Source organism: Callospermophilus lateralis, chromosome 16 (genome assembly GCF_048772815.1).
Source record: "Callospermophilus lateralis isolate mCalLat2 chromosome 16, mCalLat2.hap1, whole genome shotgun sequence".
NCBI lineage: Eukaryota > Metazoa > Chordata > Mammalia > Rodentia > Sciuridae > Callospermophilus > Callospermophilus lateralis.
The window spans coordinates 90,603,060-90,622,421 of NC_135320.1; the positions used below are offsets into that span (position 1 = coordinate 90,603,060).

The window sequence follows — 19,362 nt, forward strand, 5'->3', positions numbered from 1 at the left end:
GTCTCCATTCCTTGGGACTCGAGGTGAGGCAGAACATCCCGGCAGAAGGGTATGGTGGAGGAGGCAGCTGGGCAGCTGGGGACATGGCACCAAGAAGCAGAGACAGACTAAATTCAGCTCACAAAACACACCCCAAAGGCACGCCCCCCACGCCCACCTCCGCCAGCCACACCCCGCCTGCCTGCAGTCACCACCCAGGTAACGGTCAGACCGTCATCATCTGAACCTTCTTGCTTTGTGTCACACAGGAGCTTCTTTCTGGGCGACACCTCACATCTAAATCATAGCAGACCACGGCCATGCCATTGGCCCTGGCCCACGCCACACCATGGATGGCCACTGTCCCCAGATGGCATCCAGACAGAAAGATCAAGAGAGTCAAATCTTGGACACCAGATTTGCCCTGGAAGGGTGGAGGGGCCATCTGACAGGTGGCCAGTCCCACTGGCAGGTTCAGGGCGGCTCCTCACCAACACCCCAGGCTCCTTAGGCAGGTGGAAGAGCCGCCTGACCAGGAGTTGGGGAGGGGGCCGCGCTGCAGAGACAAACCTTGCACAGCTGTCCCCATGAGGCACGAGGCCTTGACCTCCCCACCCCAGTGTGTGAGCACTGCAGGGGCTGGCCTGGGCGCTGGGGACATGAGGGGGAAGGCCAAGCAGGAGAGCACTGGCCACACAGGTCATGGCTCCGGGTCTGCACGTAGAAGGAGAAGCCACTAGGTCACAGCAGGAAGCCTCTGCATGTGGCTCTGGGCAGCCCGGGGTAGCTGCACACCACAATGTGCAAATCAAAGGACAGGCAGCGCCTGGCCATTCACATGCTGCCCGGTGGATAAGAAGTGGATTCCCAGAGTCCGGGCGTTCACGGATGGAATGTGAGTGGGTCCACCAGGGCCAGCTCCCCGTGTCGCTCTGGACCCCTCGGTCTGGCTGGCAACCCTGGATGTGGAACCCTTTAGAAAGGGCACTTGTGGGGTGGGGATTTGGGTACAGAAAGGGAAGGGAGAGCAGTCTCCCGAGAAGTGCCCGGGAGCCCTGCACAGCTCAGCGGCCCCGCTGGGCCCTGGCCACCCCCGCCCTGGCCTGGCCAAAGTATCATGAGGGCAAAGCCAAGGCTGGAAGGACTGGCCGGCTGCGCAGGTCTGTCCAGGCTCCACCTCTGGCCACCCCAACCCCACAAACGCTGACACCCACACCAAGGGAGGCTGCAGTCGCCCCAGACTGAGCTTCTGCTGCTGAGAAACTGATGTCACTCCTTTTCTGAGAAACCAGCTTCTACCTCAAGGCCTGTCCCGAGGAAGGGGGCGTGACCCTTGTCCTGGGAAAGACCCACAGAGCACTCCTAGGCACAGACCCACCCTGCTGAGTTGTTTGTAAATAACAGGAGAGGTCTGTGGAGCCAGGTGTCCCTGACTCAGTCAGGCTAGGTGGGGACCCATAGCAGCCCCCTAGCAGCCACCAATCAGCATGAGACAGGGAAATACCTGGGATGCTAGATGACCCCCCAGTGGTTTATGGTGGTTGATAACATGTTGGGAAACCATGTAGTTCAGCACGTACTCCCCCGTGGCCTAAACCAATCAGTTCTAAGGAATTCCCCTCTTGTACTAGCCAATCACCCCTCCCCAACTTGTTCCCGCCAGTGAATGTGCTAATCAATGTTAAGGGTTGTTGTTTGTCTTTCCTGCGGTGTGGAATGATTTGCTGTGTGCTGTTATGACGCATAGAGTATCCCCCTAAAACCTATAAAATCTCACTGGACAAAGTGTTGGGTTTTTTAGCCCCCTGTTCCCTCCTGACCTGCGGGAGAGATTGGGGGAGCATGCCCCGACCAGGACAGGCCAAGAAAGGTAAAGGACTGGCCACCCGCACCCAGCCCTCCCTCCCTCCCTCCCCCGCCAGGACCATCAGACGCGCCAGGGAGAACAGTCAAAGCAGGATCTCATTTATTGAGAAAACACACACAGCGGATATCATGTACAGGAGCCAGTCAGGGTAAAGGTCAGCAGGGTGGGGAGAGTTCACGTGTACACCCATCCTACAGGCTGTAATGGGAGACAGAGCTGTCTGCGAGGGCAGAAGGGTTCTGAGCCTGTCCTAGAGGTGGTCCGATTCTTCATCACAACCCACGGCAATGCCCTCTGGCTAATTGCCAGGTGCTCTCTTAGCCACATGTGGTCCCAGGACTGGGAAGCGGGTAGCAGCCAGCAAGTTAGGGTTCCTCTTTTTTGATGCCACATGCCCCACGTTACATCATGCCCTACACAGAGGACCAGGACTCACTCCCTGGGACCGCTGCATCGGAACGGTTGTGAGTCCAGGCTCGAGCTTGCAATAAAGACTCTTGTGTGATTGCATCGGATTTGGCTCCTGGAGGTCTATTGGGGTCCCACGAATCTGAATCTGGCATTACACTGCCCTGAAGAAGCCTCCATACCTCTGACCCACACTTGCTGAAATTCTCCTCCACTGTGTGTGCCAAGCAGCCCTCTGGTCCTGAACCAAGTTCCCCTCTTCTCCCAGAACTCAGACCTTTCCTTGGCGACACCCCTTGTTCTCCACGTTCCTTCAGGAAACATGGGCCCCAACCTCACACTCCCTGGACCTGCAACAGTTCCAGAGGTGATTCTGTCAGTCCAGCATCTAATCTAACCTGTGTTGCAACAGGACATGGGATTGGTCCATGTTCCACAGAGTCAAAGAATGAACATGGTGAACACCACAGAGGTAAGAAGCAGCAGGAATTCTATTTAAAAGGAGAATACAAGACTCAGAGCTCCAGGGGCAGCGTGCCTGGAAGGGGCAAGAGTGCTCTTTAAGCCCGCAGCGCCAGGCGTAGCAGTAGGATCCCTTCCTAGGGTCATCTCAGTGGTCTCCGGGACCAGCAAGGCCTGGGCAGCCTCCACTCACGGGGAAGGGCACCACCTTCAGACTCCACACCCAGCTCTCAGCTGAGACACCACTGGCTGCTGAGCTGGCCCTCCTTTCTGTCATCTGCCCTAAGGCCATTCCCCCTTTCATTCACAGACTGGATTCCTGCTCCGTAGGCAGCTTTGAGCAGGAGGTGAGGTAAGGCCTCCTTCTGGGCTTTGACAGCTTCAGCGTCCTCTGGTTCCCATGTTAGGGTGGTCCCCCGCCTTGGGCTTCCTTGAGAAGTGGATGAAGGGGTCTGGCTAACTCCATACCCAGGATCCAAAGCTGCGGTGTCCAGCGACCCCAGGAATCCTGAGTTGCCATATGGTCTGGGTAGAGGGTGTGCTCCTGCCAGGCAGTCCTCTCTTCCCCTCGCCCCCCGCAGACTCCTGGACACAGTTGTGATCCTAGACACTGAGCCTGAGGTTGGCACACAGGGGCTTCCATTTGGACACCTTATACCCTCTACCAGCCAGGTAACCAGGAGCTCTGGAGTGGCCATTTGGCCTTCCTCCTGGGTGTGCACATAGAAGGGTGTCATCCACATCTTGGAGGACAGTTACAGATGACCTATCTAACATTCTGCCAGGTCCTTGGTAAGGACCTGCTAAACAAGTGGGGATTAGCTCTGTAAGGTCAGGCACTCTTAGGCTTTATGTCCAGCAGATGCCCACCCACTCAGACTGCGGTGACCAGGTCCGGAACCAAGCAGGCTTTTCCTGGCATGGAGTGGACAACCGGTTGAGGAGGGGGTCTTAGGGAGAAGTTGCGGCTCTCACCAAGGTCCAGATGAGGTGGTAGAGTTTGAGAGTGGTGAGGATCACGCAGAGGCTCAGGAAGGATGACAAGTGATGGGACGTCAGGTCCTCAGCAGGCTCTCCAGCTCGAGTGCATCCTTGTTTCGGGTGGCTGAATCCCTGTTCATTTGCTCTATTATCTTTACTAAATTTGGGGGCTTTTGCCCCCCCTTTCAATCCTTATCGGCTACCACTGGATTTCTCAGTGACATCATTTACCCTGGAGTCAGAAGCATCTGGTCTGGTGTCTCCCCGCCCCCATCTTCTCGCCCTTCCCTCTTATCAGGCGAGGACAGCCTGCCAGGGGCTCCACTCTGTTGATCAGGGTCAGGGGAAGTGACTTGTCTGAGGCCACACTGGAGGGATATGTGGGTGTGCCTGGTGAGCCTGGGTACTGGTGAGTTGCTTAGGCTCGGGCCTAAGGCCATCCTCACAGCCCCTATCCTGTGAGAAGGCATCCTGGAGACCATGCAAGAAGATGGACTGTCCCTGAAGACTCACGCCCACTGAATGTGCCCCTATCTGGCTCCAATGGCAGGCCTGTTACAGGGCTGGCCTTGGCCCCAGCCCTCCCTGGCTGCCCTAACACCCTGCCTCACACTCCCACTGTGTCTCCCCCCACCTCTGGGAGTGGAGCTAAGGAGCCCTTTCCCTGGGGCCCTCCCTCCTCCTGTCATTGTAGCTGCCACCCAGCAGGACTGCAGGGCCAGGTGGGACTGCTTCTACAGGAAATGTGCCATAGAAAAGCGAAGTGTGACTGCAGGGAAGGGGTGGTGAGAGTCAGCCGCCCACAGCCATGGAGGGGGCTCTGCAGAGGGCCTGCAGCCAGACACAGCTCCCTGCTGGTGTCCCCAAACAGCGGCCTGCCTGGCCTGCCAGGGTGGAGCAGAGGACAGGGTCCCGGGTGGCTGCAGGGCTAAGTGCAGGTTGAGAATCAGCTTCCTGGGCATCTGGAGACACAACAGCTGATGCTCTGGGAGAGGGGAGGAGAGGCACTGGGACTTCTAAAGGGTCTTGGTGCCCTTGCACAGGGGCAGGCCAGGCTGACTGGTGGACCCCATGGCTGCTGCAGCACACAGGAGGCTGTGTCCCTCCTAGGGCCAGTCCTGGCAGGACAGGAGGCAGCCCTGTGCCCAGAAGGAGAGGTTCCAGTTAGATCTGTCAAAACCAATGCCAGGGGGCACAGAAACCAGAATCCCCCACCTCCCATCCCAACCTCATCCGGTCTCCCGCAAGGCCGCCCAACCTGGGGATGGCCCAGGGACAGCCCAGCGTGGAAGCAGGTGCAGGCTAAGGACAGGCTTAGGGCCCGGTGTTGCTAAGTCCTCTGGCCTCTTCACCCTCCCCACCCACCCATTCAGCCAAGGGATTCCCACACTGCATCTTGGCTCGGGCAGACGGGTCTGGCCCCCATAAGCCTGGGCATCAGTGACTGTCACACTGATTGGTCGCCAGTTAAGCCTCACCGGGCTTTCCCTTCTGGATAGCGAGAAGCACCGGCCAGGCACGTGGCAGGATCTGGTGGACCCGGTGGGAGGCTGGGTCCCGCCGGGACTCAGGTACCACCTTGTGCGAGAGAGGGGCTACTGAGTTCTCAGTTCCCTCTCTGGGTGTCACATGGAACCTGGGAACGCCGCGGGCACACAGGCTCCAAGTCAGTGTCACAGGATGGAGGGCCAGCGGCGCAGCCACTGGACCCCTGTAGGCCGGCACCTGGACGATCCTCGGGTCAGGAACGCGTCCCCCGAGACCCCCGCCCCCAGCACGCACAACGCCGGGGCCCGCCCCCGCACCCTGCGGAGACCGCCCCCCGCCCGCCGCGCCGCCCCGGCCCCGCCCGCCCGCCGCCTCCCTATCCGGCGCGGCGCTCGGCGTGCAGAGGAGGCTCCTGCGGTCGCCGTACGCAGCGCGCGAGGTTGGGCAGCTCGGCGAGGCCGTGGCGCCTGCGTCCTCCCGGCGGTGAGTCTGTGGGGCCCGGCCAGGGTCGCCCACGTAACCTGCGGGGAACCGACCGGCGGGCCGCCTGGGCCGCAGTGCGCGCGGACGGGGAGGGAGGGGACCAGCGAGGGGAGCGCACGCGGAGGCGCAGGGAGGGTCCGAGGGAGCTGGGAGTCGGGGGCTGCCGGCGGGCCTTCCGCAGGGTGAGCCTTTCCTCCCATGTCCCAGCCCTCCCCGAATGTTTCCGAATATCTGGGCAGAGCCGGCGAAGACCGCTGCCCGGCCCTCTCCCAGTGGACGCGGGGCCCATCACCCAACTCCAGGCAGCCGGACTTCCCGCGTGGGGTCTGGGGAGGGACAGCCTGCCAGACTGGAGGAGGAAGCCGGGAACCTGGGGAGCGCCCCTGGCGGAAGGGGGAGAATTAACTACCTGGGGGGTTGATTACCTGGGGGCTGGAGCCCGCCCTAGGGAGGGGAGCGGATGGCTTTGTTTCGACCTACATTATGCCTGCGGAGGAGGTGCCTCCTGAGGTGGGCCACCTGGTCCCTGGAGGCCTGGACCGGTTCCTGACTCCCTGGCTGGGCTGACTACCACTAGATTCCTGGCTTTTCCGGGGACAGGAGAGCTGGGCCTGGGTCCCAGGGGCACTGCTCCCTGGGCCTGTTGGCTCCCCCTGGCTGCCTTTCCTTCGCCCATCCAGAAACATAGGTGTTCCCGGTCTCCACCCCAGTGGATGCCTTTACTCATCCCTGGGGCTTGCTTGGTCAGGTGCCCCCAGTGGGTGGTTGGGGATGCCTGCTGGACCTGTTTGTCCCTGTGCATGCCAGAGCTTCCTTGGAGACAGCTCAGGGTTCCTCCATACCACAGCCTCACTTTATTTATGGAGGAAGAACTTCTTCCTGCCTGGGCTGCCTGGTGGCAGGGACAGACGCGGCTGAGCTTGGCACTAACATGGGCCATCTGGGACTCCTGTTCCAGACTCTTAAGATGTCAGTAGAGGTTCAAGCTGGATGGGAGAGGCCTGGGGCCCATTTGCACAAACCCGGCCTGCAGCTTTCCCTTCCAGAGTCTCCTCCGAAGACCTGCACCCCTTATCCCAGGGCCTCTGGGCCGCCTCTCCCCGACCAGGGCTGGTCTGAGTACCAGACTCCTTCTGCAGTTCTCCAGAGAATCAAAACCCAGTTTCTTCTCCACCCAGTGCCACTGACCCCTGCCCAAGAGAGGACGCCTGGTGCAGGACAGCAGCCCAGAGGAGGCCCCTGCTCTGCCCTAGCCACACTGTGCCTGTCCTGCTGTGTGTCAGCCTGGCCACAGGTGGCCACCGCACTGAGCCCTTCCCAGCCCCAGGCCTACCCTCAGGGGAGTGGAGACTCAAGGACCCAGCTGACCCCAGGAAAGCAGGGTACTGATAGCTTGTATCCTTAACCAACGTTTCCCCACCTCAGCTCTGGCCACTCCCTGGGCCTCTGTTTCCGTGGGATTCCAAAAATCTTGATGATATCCCTCACCTGGGCTGCCCTCTAACACGGTGCATCTCCCCCAGCAGGACAGGTGTCTTTGGCTTTGAGTGCCTGTGGACGGCCATCTGTCCCCTCCAGCATGAGGGTCTTCCTGCCGGTGCTGTTGGCTGCCCTTCTGGGTCTGGAGCCAGGTGCGATGCCCTGGGCCCCGGACCTTCTCACAGACCATGCCCTCCTCCGGCTCCCTCTCCCCGACCCCTGGGCGGTCATTCAGTGGTCCTCCCAGGACAGCCTCGGTGGGACCTTCTGGCTCCTCTTCCCCAGTGAAGCCAGGCACTTCTGCCTCCAGCGTTAGGGAAGCCTCAACACTGGCCAGGCCACACTGTTGTCACCCCGTGTTTGGGGGGGTCACTTGAGCTCACAAGGGCCAGGGTCTGGTGTTATTTGTCATTGTCTTGTCTTGGTACCCAGCCCAGAGCCTGGTGTGTAATTGTTGCTCAGTAAATGCCCACAGCTGGCTGGGTACAGAGGGCAGGCCTGGGAGGCACACTGGAGGCCACCTCCGGCAGGAGGCAGGTGTCACCCAGTGTCCCTCCTTCTGCAGTGCACTCTCTGGTGTGCTTCTCCTGCGTCAACCAGAACAGCAATCTCTACTGTCTGAAGCCCACCGTCTGCTCCTCTTCTGACAACTATTGTGTGACTATATCTGCCTCTGCTGGCATTGGTGAGTGCTGGCCGGGAGCACCTCAGCCTCGCCCCACCTGACCCCTTGGCTGTCTCCCATGGCCAGGGCGACCCCTCACAGTCTGGTTTTCCTGCAGGGAATGTCGTGGACTTTGGACACACCTTGAACAAGGGCTGCTCCCCCATCTGCCCTGGTCCTAGCGTCAACCTCGGCGTGGCGTCTGTGGGCACCCACTGCTGCCAGAGCTTCCTGTGCAATTTCAGTGCCGCCGGCGGGGGACCGCGGGCCAGCACCGCACTGCTGGGCCTCGGGCTCCTGCTCAGCTTGCTGTCGGTTCTGCTGAGACTGAGCCCCTGACCTCCTGGACCTGAGTCCCCCATGTCCCCCAGCTCAGGAAGAAAAGCCCCATCCCTCGCAGATCCCAGGAGGCTATTGGAGCCTCCAGCCCCTTGGCGTGCCTGATCCCCCCACCTTGGGCCAGAACCACCCCCTGCACCTGCCCCTGCACAGCCCCTACCCCATGTGGGGCCAGCCGCCCTCACTTCTGCAGCCAATTGTGTGACCTTTCTCAAGGAACCAGGAAGGGATGAGGGTTCCCCTGAAGTCTTAGGGTCCCCCAGGGCAGGACTGAGCCTTGTGGACACCAGAGGGACATCTAAGCCATCAGCCCTAAGCGCACTGAGTGTGGGGTGGTGGCAGACACCAGCGTGTTGTGAATGTTTAGGCGCGAGACCCTGGGGTGGTGTTGTGGGAGGGACAGGAGAGTCCAGGGCAGCAGCAGCCCCCAGAACCCTGATTCACCAGACCCCCCCCCATCTGCACCCACATTGCACTCACTTCAGGGGTAGCCTTTAGGGGCGGGGGGCTCCCAGTGCTTCCAGGCATGGGCTTCCCGCCCAAGTCCTGCTGAGCCCTACCTGCCCCTCCTTGCTCCTGCACTGGCACCCCGCTGCTGCCTCAGTGCCTCAATAAAACGTTGCCACCCCTGTTGACTGCGGTAGTCACCTCTCCAGCCGACTACCAGCCGGCCTCTGAGTCTACCTCCTGGAGGCAGGAGCAGAGGTCCTCTGGTGTAGTCCTAGATGGAGGCCCCATGGGGCAGTAGAGGAGGAGATCTCCTGGCCTGTGACCACTGCCATGCCCTTGACCCTGCCCTGGAGTGAGGTCCATTGAGTGGGTCTGCATCCACAAGGCCAGGGTGAGTCCTGGGCAGCAGCCTGGGTTGAGGAGCTCTGAGAGTGGGGCCGCTGTCCCCAGGACCTATGGAGGAGCAGGAGACCCCCACAGAAGGTGGGTCAGGCTAGTGCCCCCAGGAAGCATGACCCCTGGCCTTGGCCTGTGCTAGGCTGAGCTCCTGGCTTAGGGCTGGTGAGGCAGCAGGGTTGCCTGTCATCTTAGACTTGTCCCAAGTCTCCTGGGCAGTGGCAGGGTCTCCCAGCCCTGGTTGTGCCCAGGTCCTAGGAGCCCAACAGGGCATGGCGGTCTCCATGAGCACACACAGCAGGACTCTGAAACCTGTGAATGTAGTGTCCCTTGCCCCTAGTCCAGGACCTCCACCCAGTGCCCTGAAGGCCTGGGGCAGGCTGCCTGCAGAGGAGGTCTGCCTAGAGCACAGCCCTGCCCCGCAAGCGCCGAGGATGCTCTGGAGCAGCTCCACAGCCTTCAGGTGTGGGCAGTAGAAACACCTCAAAGCCTGGGATGACCGGAAACCAGGATGGGTGCTCGTCCAGGGGAATCTGAGCTTGTCCCCCAAGAAGTTGAACCCAAAGCCATGGTCAAGAATTAGAATCTGACTCCAGTGGCTCCAGGCAGCAATGACCTCCTGACTGAGGCTTGTGCTGGCCCCCGCTCCCTGTGTGCAGTGCCCACTGCCCAGGTGTCATTAATTGTGGTTATTCTCCTAACTGTGAGGTGGGTGTCGCGGCTCCGAGTGGAAGCACTTGCTATTGGTAGTAGGGCCTGGTTCCCTTAGGGCCAGGCAGCCCACACCTGGGACTGTGGGTCCTGCTCCCCCTCCCAGGGGAGGCAGAGGCTGGCAAGAGTCGGCCTAGGAGCCTGGGCTGGGGGAGGAGCTGGAGGCTGAGTTTCTATTTCCCGACTCTGGATGGAGGAAAGGGGAGGGGCCCAGAGGCTGGGTTCTGTTTGCTGAGCCCTGAGGGGGAGGGGGGCCGCCTGGGCCTGAGCTGCTGGAGGGGAAGCAGGCCCATCCCCCACCTGGGGTGGTCTGAACTCCACAGAGCCCTGGCAGGCCCAGGCTGGGGCCAGGGGCCAGGTGACAGGATGATACCTCCCGGTCCTGGGTTGATAGTGGGACAGGATTTCAGTATGTCACCCTGGAAAGATGCTGGGTCTAAAGGCAGGTCTGGGGTGCCAGTAGCAGCACTGGGGTTGCTAGTGGGGAGCAGACAGACCAAGGTGGGTGTGCCCGGTACAGAGCATGGTCAGCTTTTGTCTTTCAGGTGCTATCCACTGGGCTTGTGGTCCTGGAATTCAAAATAAATTGAGGGAAAGAATAACTAGGAAAGGACAGGCCAGAGAGAACGGCCAGGTTACTAGAGTCGTCCACCACCACTGCACATCAGCCCCAAGTTCTCTGATATCTTCCCACAGATGGGTGTTTCTGGAGGGTAACTGGACCTGCCCACCCTGGGCTCTGGCTGGCCCCTGGGGGCCGCCTCCTACCTGTTCTTGGCCTGACTAGAACCTCTAGCAAGATGCTTCAGAAACCTCCTGCCCAGCCTCTGTCCCTCCTGCTCCCACCAGCTGGCCAGCCAAGAGACTGCCTCCTCTCCTAGGCCTGTTCCCCTGCTGGGACTCCCAAGAGTCCCCAACCTGCTGACCCTGGGCTCCGCACTGTCCACGTCCCCTGCACAGCCAGTGGCCATGAGCAGCCTGAGCCTGGGGTGCCCCAGCTCCAAGGTCTCCAGTCCCCCTGGACTCCTCACCTTCTTCCCTCTCCCCTGTGCCAGGCCCCACAGCAAGTCCTCCTGAGGGCCTGGAGCCCCAACTGCCCCCGACCACCCCAGCTGCTCCTGGGCTTCAGGGTGGGAAGCAGGGAACCTAGGGCGTATGGCAGGGCAGCAGGAGGCCTGGACCTGAGCCTTCAACTTATGGCCAGAGGCAGCTGGGGGGGGCGGGGCTCAGGAGGTTGAGTGACCTGAGCAACCTCCAGACCAGCCCAGGGCCTTCCCCAGGCCCCTGTGGCGATGCACTCAGGGTGGGCATGCTCCCCGCCCCTCCAGAGCTCAGGGCAGCTGGCCATCTCCAGGGCCCCCCTTTCTGTGGAGAGGGTCTCAGGAAGATATGAGGGCGCTGCTGGGCATGATGGACACAGGCCATGCCCCCAGCTACTCCCAGGATCAAGCATTGCTCTCCCCGGTGCTGTCCCCAAGTTCCCCAGCCCCTTCGCTGCTCCCCTCCCAGGCTGAGCGCCTGTCCCCACACACGCTGGGCAGCCACTCGCTGGGGGCCTGACCTGGGAACCTAAGGGCCGCGCCGTTGCCGTCCTAGAGGATGAGGTATGAGAAGGGGCCCTGCCTATCGTGACCACCCTTCTCCCAGCCCAGGGCTGGTGAGAGCTGTGGTCCCTGTCAGGGCACGGGCACATCCCTGGACAGGAGAGGCTGCGGCCAGGGAAGGGCCAGGGGGGCTTTGCTCCTTCCTGGCACTGCTGGCTCTGCGGACCCTGGCAGGTGAGCCCACGGGTGGGAACCCAGACTTGGTCATCCCACTGGCCACAGCAAGAGGAGTGACTGAGCAACCTCCCCGCTGTCTTCCTGGGACACAGGGGCGGACGCCAGAGCCCTGCCACTTTCCATGATGTGGGAGGGGGAGGCCTGTTGCTGAGGGTGGCAGGAAGGGTGCCTGGGCTGGAGTGGCACACCGACCCCTGGACAAGGAAGGCCACCCCTGAGAACCTCTCGAGTGTTGGTTTCCTGGTGCCGAGGAAAGGACAGGTAGGACCCTCCTGTTCAGGCCCTGGAGTTCTGGGAGGGGCCGGGCAGGGCGAGTGAAGGGCCCGGGCAGCAGCACCGGCTTCTGAGAGGATGGGCTCCAGGGACAGTCTGGACCCTGAATTCTCTGACCGCCTGCCCTCTTGTGCGCGGTGCCCTCTAGCTTGCAAGAGCGAGAGCCTGGATGCAAAGCTCCACCTTCCCAGCTGCCCGGCTGCTGGGAGGTCACATGACAACCACCCGACTCCACTCCAGGCCATGTTGATGTCAGGCAGCCCTGGACTCACAGCCTCATTGTAGTGGGGAGACCCCACAGCGTGTGGCAGAGCCGACCTGGTGCCCTCGTTAAGGAAGAAAAGAGGGGGCACCTGGCTCCAGGGAGTTGCCTCCCTGTGACCCTCATGGTATTGATCATCAGGACGGAGTTCATGTTCCACGGAGCTGAAGAATGAGACCGCAAACAGCCGAGGTTCATTTAAGAAAGTGATAGAGGACAGACCCCCCTCTAGCCCTCAGCGCTTACCTCTATTGTCAGTCCTCCTCTTTGTCCCTCCCCACACTGAGAGCAAAGCACTGGAACTTGTTTTTGCTTCAGGACAAAATAATCACCAGTGGTTGGTTCTCTTTCTAATTTTGATCAAAAAGAATTCAGACATTAATCAGTTTCCTCGTTCTCCCCGACTGCTCCTCCTCCTTCCCTGGCTACACCCTGCCTTTTTAAACTTCAGAAATTGTTGGCTGACTTCCTCTCAACCCCTCTGGACTCTAGCAGATTTCCTCATCACTGACCCTCACCTTTGTACCAGTGCTGACTGCCTGACCCTCCCTGCCTCACCTGCTCCACCACAGCTCCAGACCGTGTGCACCCCACAGTTCCAGACCGTGTGCACACCACAGCTCCAGACCGTGTGCACACCACAGCTCCAGACCGGGTGCACACCATAGCTCCAGACCGTGTGCACACCACATCTCCAGACCGTGTGCACACCACAGCTCCAGACCGTGTGCACACCACAGCTCCAGACCGGGTGCACACCACAGCTCCAGACCGGGTGCACACCATAGCTCCAGACCGTGTGCACACCACATCTCCAGACCGTGTGCACACCACAGCTCCAGACCGTGTGCACACCACAGCTCCAGACCGTGTGCACACCACAGCTCCAGACCGGGTGCACACCACAGCTCCAGACCGGGTGCACACCACAGCTCCAGACCGGGTGCACACCACAGCTCCAGACCGTGTGCACACCACAGCTCCAGACCGTGTGCACACCACAGCTCCAGACCGGGTGCACACCACAGCTCCAGACCGGGTGCACACCACAGCTCCAGACCGGGTGCACACCACAGCTCCAGACCGTGTGCACACCACATCTCCAGACCGTGTGCACACCACAGCTCCAGACCGTGTGCACACCACAGCTCCAGACCGTGTGCACACCACAGCTCCAGACCGTGTGCACACCACAGCTCCAGACCGGGTGCACACCACAGCTCCAGACCGTGTGCACCCCATACTCCAGACCGTGTGCACCCCACAGCTCCAGACCAGGTGCACACCACACCCCCATCGCCAGCCCTGGCCAGGCCAGCCCGGCCCACCCCTCTCCGATGTTTGGTTATTTGCAAAGGTTGCAGAGCAGAGAAGGAGCCTGCAGATTCAATGATATCTTGAAAGGACACCCGGGCAGGATCCTGACAGTGGTGAGGACACAGAAGGCCCAGGGTGGTCAGTGCAGCTGTGGGCGGGGCTCAGACCTGCAGAGGCTGAGTCAGAGTCACTCTCAGGCACCTCTGCCCACAGTGAGCATGGCTGTGCGGGTCTGGCGGCCTTTGGTGTCACCTGTCTCCACAGCCTGGTCAGGCCCTGGCGGTTCCTGCCATGGATCGAAAGGCCAGTTCCTAGGGGATTCAGAGCAGATGTTGCTGAGGTCCTTGAGACCTTTCCAGTTTTTAAGAAAGAATGTTTTTTCCTGACTCTCAGTAAGAAATGTACCCGTGCGGCCAGCAGGACACGCTCTCCCAAGGGAAGCATGGGCCTGGTGCACAGCCATGTGCCCAAAGCAAGAGGCACAAAGACCACCCCGCCTCCGTGGGCGCACTCTGTGCTTCCTCTGTGCAACTTGAGAGTGTGTGGGTGTGCCCGCTGGGTGGGTCTTACGGCCCCAAAGCACAATCTGCAGACTTGCAGAAACTGTCCTTAAAGAGATTTCCCATGCTGGCTGGGGCTGTGGTTCAGTAGAGCTTGCCTCGCATAAATAAATAAGAAAACACAATCGTGTAGTGTCCACCTACGACTAAAACATAAATAAATAAACTGTTTTTTTAAAAATAAAATTTTGTACCTCCTAATTTTAAAAATATCCAATATATGCTATTCACAGAGAGACCCTTAAATCCAAGCCACATAAAATGGGAAGCAAAATAGTGGGGAATGAGAAGCCATGAAACCTCCAAATAAATCATATCTAAGTGTATTTCCAACAGGCAAAAGGGACCACCACATAAAGGGTCAGTAGCAGCAATCAATGAGGCGCTTTATCTCAAAAGGACACAAACAGCTACCAAAGTCGGGAGGTTCTGAATACGTGCACTTCCACTAAATGGTCAGAAAATTTAAAAAGGAAAAGTGGAGAAGGCCAAACCCAGTGGTGCCCGTGCTCCTGCGAAGCCTGTATTCCACTCAGAACAGGTGGATAGGCAGATCGCAAGGCACAGAGCTACACATGACCAGTGTCAGTTACTGGACAGGGGGACCCAGCCACCGCAGAACACACACACGGTCACGCAGCTCAAGCACAAGCCACACCCTGCGTTTACAAGAACATCTCACAGGAGAAGCCGCAAATCTCCATAAGAGGCCAGGGATGGCTCACGGCAGAGCCGTTGCCTGGCACATGTGAGGTCTGGGTCCAGCCCCCGCGCCTAGGGGATGATGCCCCACAAGGTTCAAATAATTGAAGGCATGGAGCGACTCCTTCAATTACAGTTCAGTGACAGTAGGAATCATCATAAAAACACAGAGCCCTCCTGGGATTGGCAATGTGTTTATAAATAACCACAAGTTAGAGAAGTGAAAGAAGAAATGCAGAAGTCATGTTCAACTAAATGGTAACAAATGTACCACAATTCAAAATGCTTGGGAGGCAGCAATGTGTGCTTAGAGGGCTGTATAGAAAATTACATTTTTGTATTTTAAAAATTGCATTCATGAATGAAGCATTCATCACAGAAAGTTATAAAAGAATGGGAAAACGAGTCTGGAAATGTAGAATAAAGGAGATAATAAAAGCAGAAATAAATCATGCCTACAAGTTGGGCCAGTGGTGCATGCCTATAATGCCTATAATCTCATCTACTCAGGAGGCTGAGCCAGGAGAAAAATTGCAAGTTCAAGGCCAGCCTCAGCAATTTAATGAGACTCTGTCTTAAAATAAAAAAGATAGGATACAGCTCAGTGGAAGAGCACTTGTCTAGCATGAGCAAAGCTCTGAGCCCAATCCCCGCACTGGGGAAAAAGATCAGAGGATTTCAATAACAACTTTAGTAGAAAATTTGGAAAATTAAAATGAAAGAGATAAGTTTATAAAAGCGATACAACAAAAAGTAGCAGGAAACCCAGGACTGACGACAGGCTGTTCATCGGGCAGTCAGCGTGGCCTCACTGAACCTGCAGATGGCACCGTGAGGCCACCCCACATCCTGCCCGAGTCACAGGCCCCAGACCACACCAGACCTGCGCCCTCACCCTCGGGCTGCCCTCTGCCGACAGCTCCCTCTCTCTGACCCGGCTCCAGGCCACACGGGACTCGGGCTCAGCCGGAACTTGGAGGCTGGCCTTTCCACACAGCCTGATGCCCAGGGCCCGCCACCAGCTGGGGCTTTATGAGGAATGCTGTCCCAGGTCTGGACCTGCAGCCATCTTGTCCATGGACGTCAGTGCGCTCCAGCCCTGACGGTTGGTGTGTGGCCCAGTCTAAGGGCCTGTGTCTCTATTCCTCCTGTGTGCACGCGCGCGTGCCAGTGTGCATGTGTCCTGGGTGGGTTGACCCAAACAGAGCTCTGGGAGACGTAGGACCCACCCTCAGGACCACGTCCCTCCCCCTCCTGGCCTTGGGTCCCACCTGCCCAGGTAAACCACAGGGCACTTCACTCCCCCGCCACCTGAGGTCCAGTCTCCTTGAGAATCTCCTAACCTACACTCAGGGTGATGGAGGGGAGGGCAGGAGGCCCAGTGTACCCCCTGACTGCCCCATTTCTGCCTAGACACCTCCCCTGCTCCCCCTCCCCGCAAGGCCCACTCTCGGACAGGCTGGCTCCCCACCCCTGCACCCGACCACAGTGCTCACAGCCTGCTTTCTGAGCATGCACAGGGGCTGCCAATGCCAAGCTCGGGTGGCCAGCACTGCTCCTCCTGCCCCCTCCCCTTTGTGTTCCTGAGGTTTTGAAGCTTGCTCTCCACCTCAATAGCAAGAGCTGAGCCCCCCCAGTGCATACCCAGCTCTGAATTATACGAGTTGGGTTCAGAGGAACCCTCCCTGCGCAGAGGCAGCCTGTCGGCCTCCTGACACGACCTTGCTTCTGCTTAGCTTCAGAGCACGGTTCCCCGCGGTCCCCACGTGCCTGTCCTCGCTGAGCTCCAGGGCGTGAGAACAGCACTGGGCTCGGGAGCACCTCCTGTGGAAGCCAGGTCCGCTGTGGGCTCCTGGGTACTTCAGACTCTGCCTGGGCAGCCGTGCTGACCCCGAGGCAGGGGGCCTTTGCCAGTGCAGCCTCGCAGTGGACCCTGCGCTGCCCTCCACACCCTGCAGGGAGCCTGCCAACCCAGGACAGCTACCAGCTCTCCTCTCACTTAACCAGGAAGTCACACCAGCGCTCACAGGACAGGCCACTGACCGGCTGGCCAGCCCCGGACAGCCTTCCTCCTCTGTGGGGTCGGCGGGGGCTGCATGGGCCCCTCACATAGGGGAGATGCCCCGCCGGCCTTGCTGTTGGGGCCACGTGGTGAATGGGTGGAGGATCGCACGAGTCATTCTCTGGGTCTCTGCAGACGACCCCTCTGCTGCTCCTCCTCCCTCCATGGGTGGGTGGGGCACCTCCCAGGCCGACCTCCTGACTGACCCCTGTTATTTAATGTAATACTCCCAACATGCCCATAAGGTAGAAATCACCATCTCAAGCTCTGAGACCAGGTCTCGATGCATCCTTCATGTTAGGAAGCCTTGCTGGGCTGGCTGTGAACCCTTCATCCTCTAAGACCACAGCCTGGCATGCCCGCCTCTGGCCACAGCCACCCCTCCCCTCTCCCTGCCTGCTCTGCAGGGTGCCAGGCACCCTGGGGGGTGACCCTCCTGATCTCACCTCCGCCTCATCCCACCAGTGCTGTTTTGGGTGAGTTCTTGGTGTATTAAGAAGTGTTTATGTTTAATCCATGAGCTCCGTAGAGCTCCGTAACTTCCTTCTTAGAACTGCATTCCATCGGTTTTGTTTCCATTTTCCTTTGTTTCCCAAAAGTTTCACATTTCCCTTTGGATCACTTCACCGACCGTCGGCTGCCCAGGGGCAGTGTGTGAGAATACAAAGTCGGGTGGTCGTTTTCAGAACACAGTATCAGCCTTCATTGGATCCCATGTAGCCATTTTATTTAGGACCTTTGCCTCTGGATTTTAAAACCAGACAGTGGTGTAGATCTCACCACCGAGTCCTCCAACCAGGGCCAAGGGCGTCGGTGTGGAAGCAGCAGCGGCCCCTGAGGCACACTTGCTGGCCAGTTCCCCAGCAGCCCTCTGCCGGCCAGGGTGAAGGCCGCCTCGTCCACCCACTTTTGAGCACATGTCTGATGATCCTGGAAGCTCGGGCTCTGTCCCCGTACCAGTGCCACAACCAGGACGCAGTTCTGAAAAAAGGAAAAAAAAGTGTTCCTGTTGGTTAGCAAAGAAGAACCCAGGGGACTCCTGTCCCCGAGGCTGCGACTCTGCCTGTCCCGGGAGCAGAGGGCTTTTACAGAGGTGTTTCAAAGCTCTGTCCAGGTGTGCCCTGAGGGGTCTTGGTTCTCTGGCTGGTTTGGGAGATGGCCATTCCCTAGGTCTCTGGTCTGAGTTGCTCCCTTGCTGTGGTGGGTGTGCGCTCAGGCAGCTGGGCCTGTGGGTGAGGGTTGGGGAGGGGCAGAGGGAGAAGAGGAAGGGACCAGGTCAGTTTTAAAGTAAGTCACCCAGCACAAAGCAGATCCTGCTGCTGTTACCTCTATTGGCCGGTGATGAGTCCTTGCTTCCCCGATGTTGAAGAATAACACCAGAAAAGCACACGCCGAGGCAAGGTCAGAGTAGAAATTAGAAGTTTATTAAAGGACAGCAGAAAAGACTTCTCCCGGAGGAAGAAGGGAACCCAAGAGGTGGAATCCGTTGGCAGGCAGATGTGTTCCCAATAGGTTTGTGATGGAATGCCAGGGCCAAGGGTTAGGACCCAGGTGGGCCAAAGGGCAGGAAGACTTAATTCTCACTTTTTGGGAGGGGTTATCTCCAAATCTGTTGGGGCGTGTTTCCTGGGCTCCATTAACATTTCTTTGGGGTGGACTTTGGCCTAGGGCCTTTCCGGGACTTCATTAACATTCCATGAGTTGTCCTGCGTTTCCGGAATCATTGTCAGCATGGCCTCCATTTTAGATTTCACTTGATATTAGACCCGATTTACCTAACTACACTGACCACCTGACTTTAAATCTGGCTTCACTGCCTCCCCTGCTGCCGATCCCCAGCTCTTACCACTGCAGTCAGGGCTCCTGCGGCTTCTGTCCTGAGAGATGCTGTGTGGAGGAGTTCCCTGGGCACCTGGGAAGGGCGCGTCTGCACTGCTGGATGGTGAAGAGACAGCGAGGAACCAGACGGTAAGCGAGACATGAAAGACGGAGACCAGGCAGACACACAGGTTTATTTGTCAGAGCTGAGAAATAAAGGCCATCTGTGTGAAGGAGAGAGGCAGGACAGGCTGGGGTTCTGGGACCTTTACAGGGCAGGCTCCGGTCAGCGCCAGGCGGGTCCTAACGTGGGCCGTTAGGGGTGGGGTTGGTAGGAGAAAGTAGTGAGCCTTTCTCAGTTTGGGTGGGAAAGCCAAACTTTTTCCTTAAAATGGCGGCTGTCATTGTAAGGGTCCGGCGAAGCGTCGGAGAAAGAGACCACCAAGAGACTGACTCATGCAATTGCAGAAGGGGATTTACTGGGGATCCATTCCAGTGCGCTGGGGCTCCCGGCCCACTCAAGAAGGGAGAGCAGCCAAGAGCCCCGGGCAGGGGTTGAGCAGCGCTTAAGTACACTTTTTGAGGAGGGCGGGGGCTTTGTATACATCAGAACAAATCATCATGAGGAGCGGGAAAATTGAACAACAACTCTGAGACATGATTAGCACATTCATTAGCGGGAAGGGGGGGATTGGTCACTTCTAAGTGGGGTACACATTCAAACTTATTGGTTCGGGCCCTGTATGCCGTGACAAGCTACACAGGGTCCCAGGTTATTAAACAACCAGAGAGTCAGTGGGAATATTTACTGGGCAGTTCGGGTATTGTCCTAACAGCTACAGGAATTTCAGGTTTTGGGGGTAGCAGAGGAACTTAACAA

General features: G+C 58.8%; 1 protein-coding gene across 2 annotated transcripts; it reads left to right on the top strand.

Moving 5' to 3' along the window:
• Positions 1 to 5,572: 5,572 nt before the first annotated feature.
• LOC143382177 (lymphocyte antigen 6E-like) lies at positions 5,573 to 8,785 on the top strand. Of its 2 annotated transcripts, XM_076836127.2 has the most exons (5): positions 5,573 to 5,668; positions 6,847 to 7,050; positions 7,195 to 7,299; positions 7,713 to 7,832; positions 7,930 to 8,785. In XM_076836127.2, the coding sequence occupies exons 3-5, from the start codon at positions 7,248 to 7,250 to the stop codon at positions 8,148 to 8,150; spliced, it is 393 nt and encodes a 130-aa protein (XP_076692242.2). In that variant the 5' UTR covers positions 5,573 to 5,668; positions 6,847 to 7,050; positions 7,195 to 7,247; the 3' UTR covers positions 8,151 to 8,785. The 2 variants fall into 2 exon arrangements, with proteins under 2 accessions (XP_076692242.2, XP_076692241.2); XM_076836126.2 differs by lacking the exon at positions 6,847 to 7,050 and having other exon boundaries at positions 5,586 to 5,668.
• The last annotated feature ends 10,577 nt before the right edge of the window (positions 8,786 to 19,362 follow it).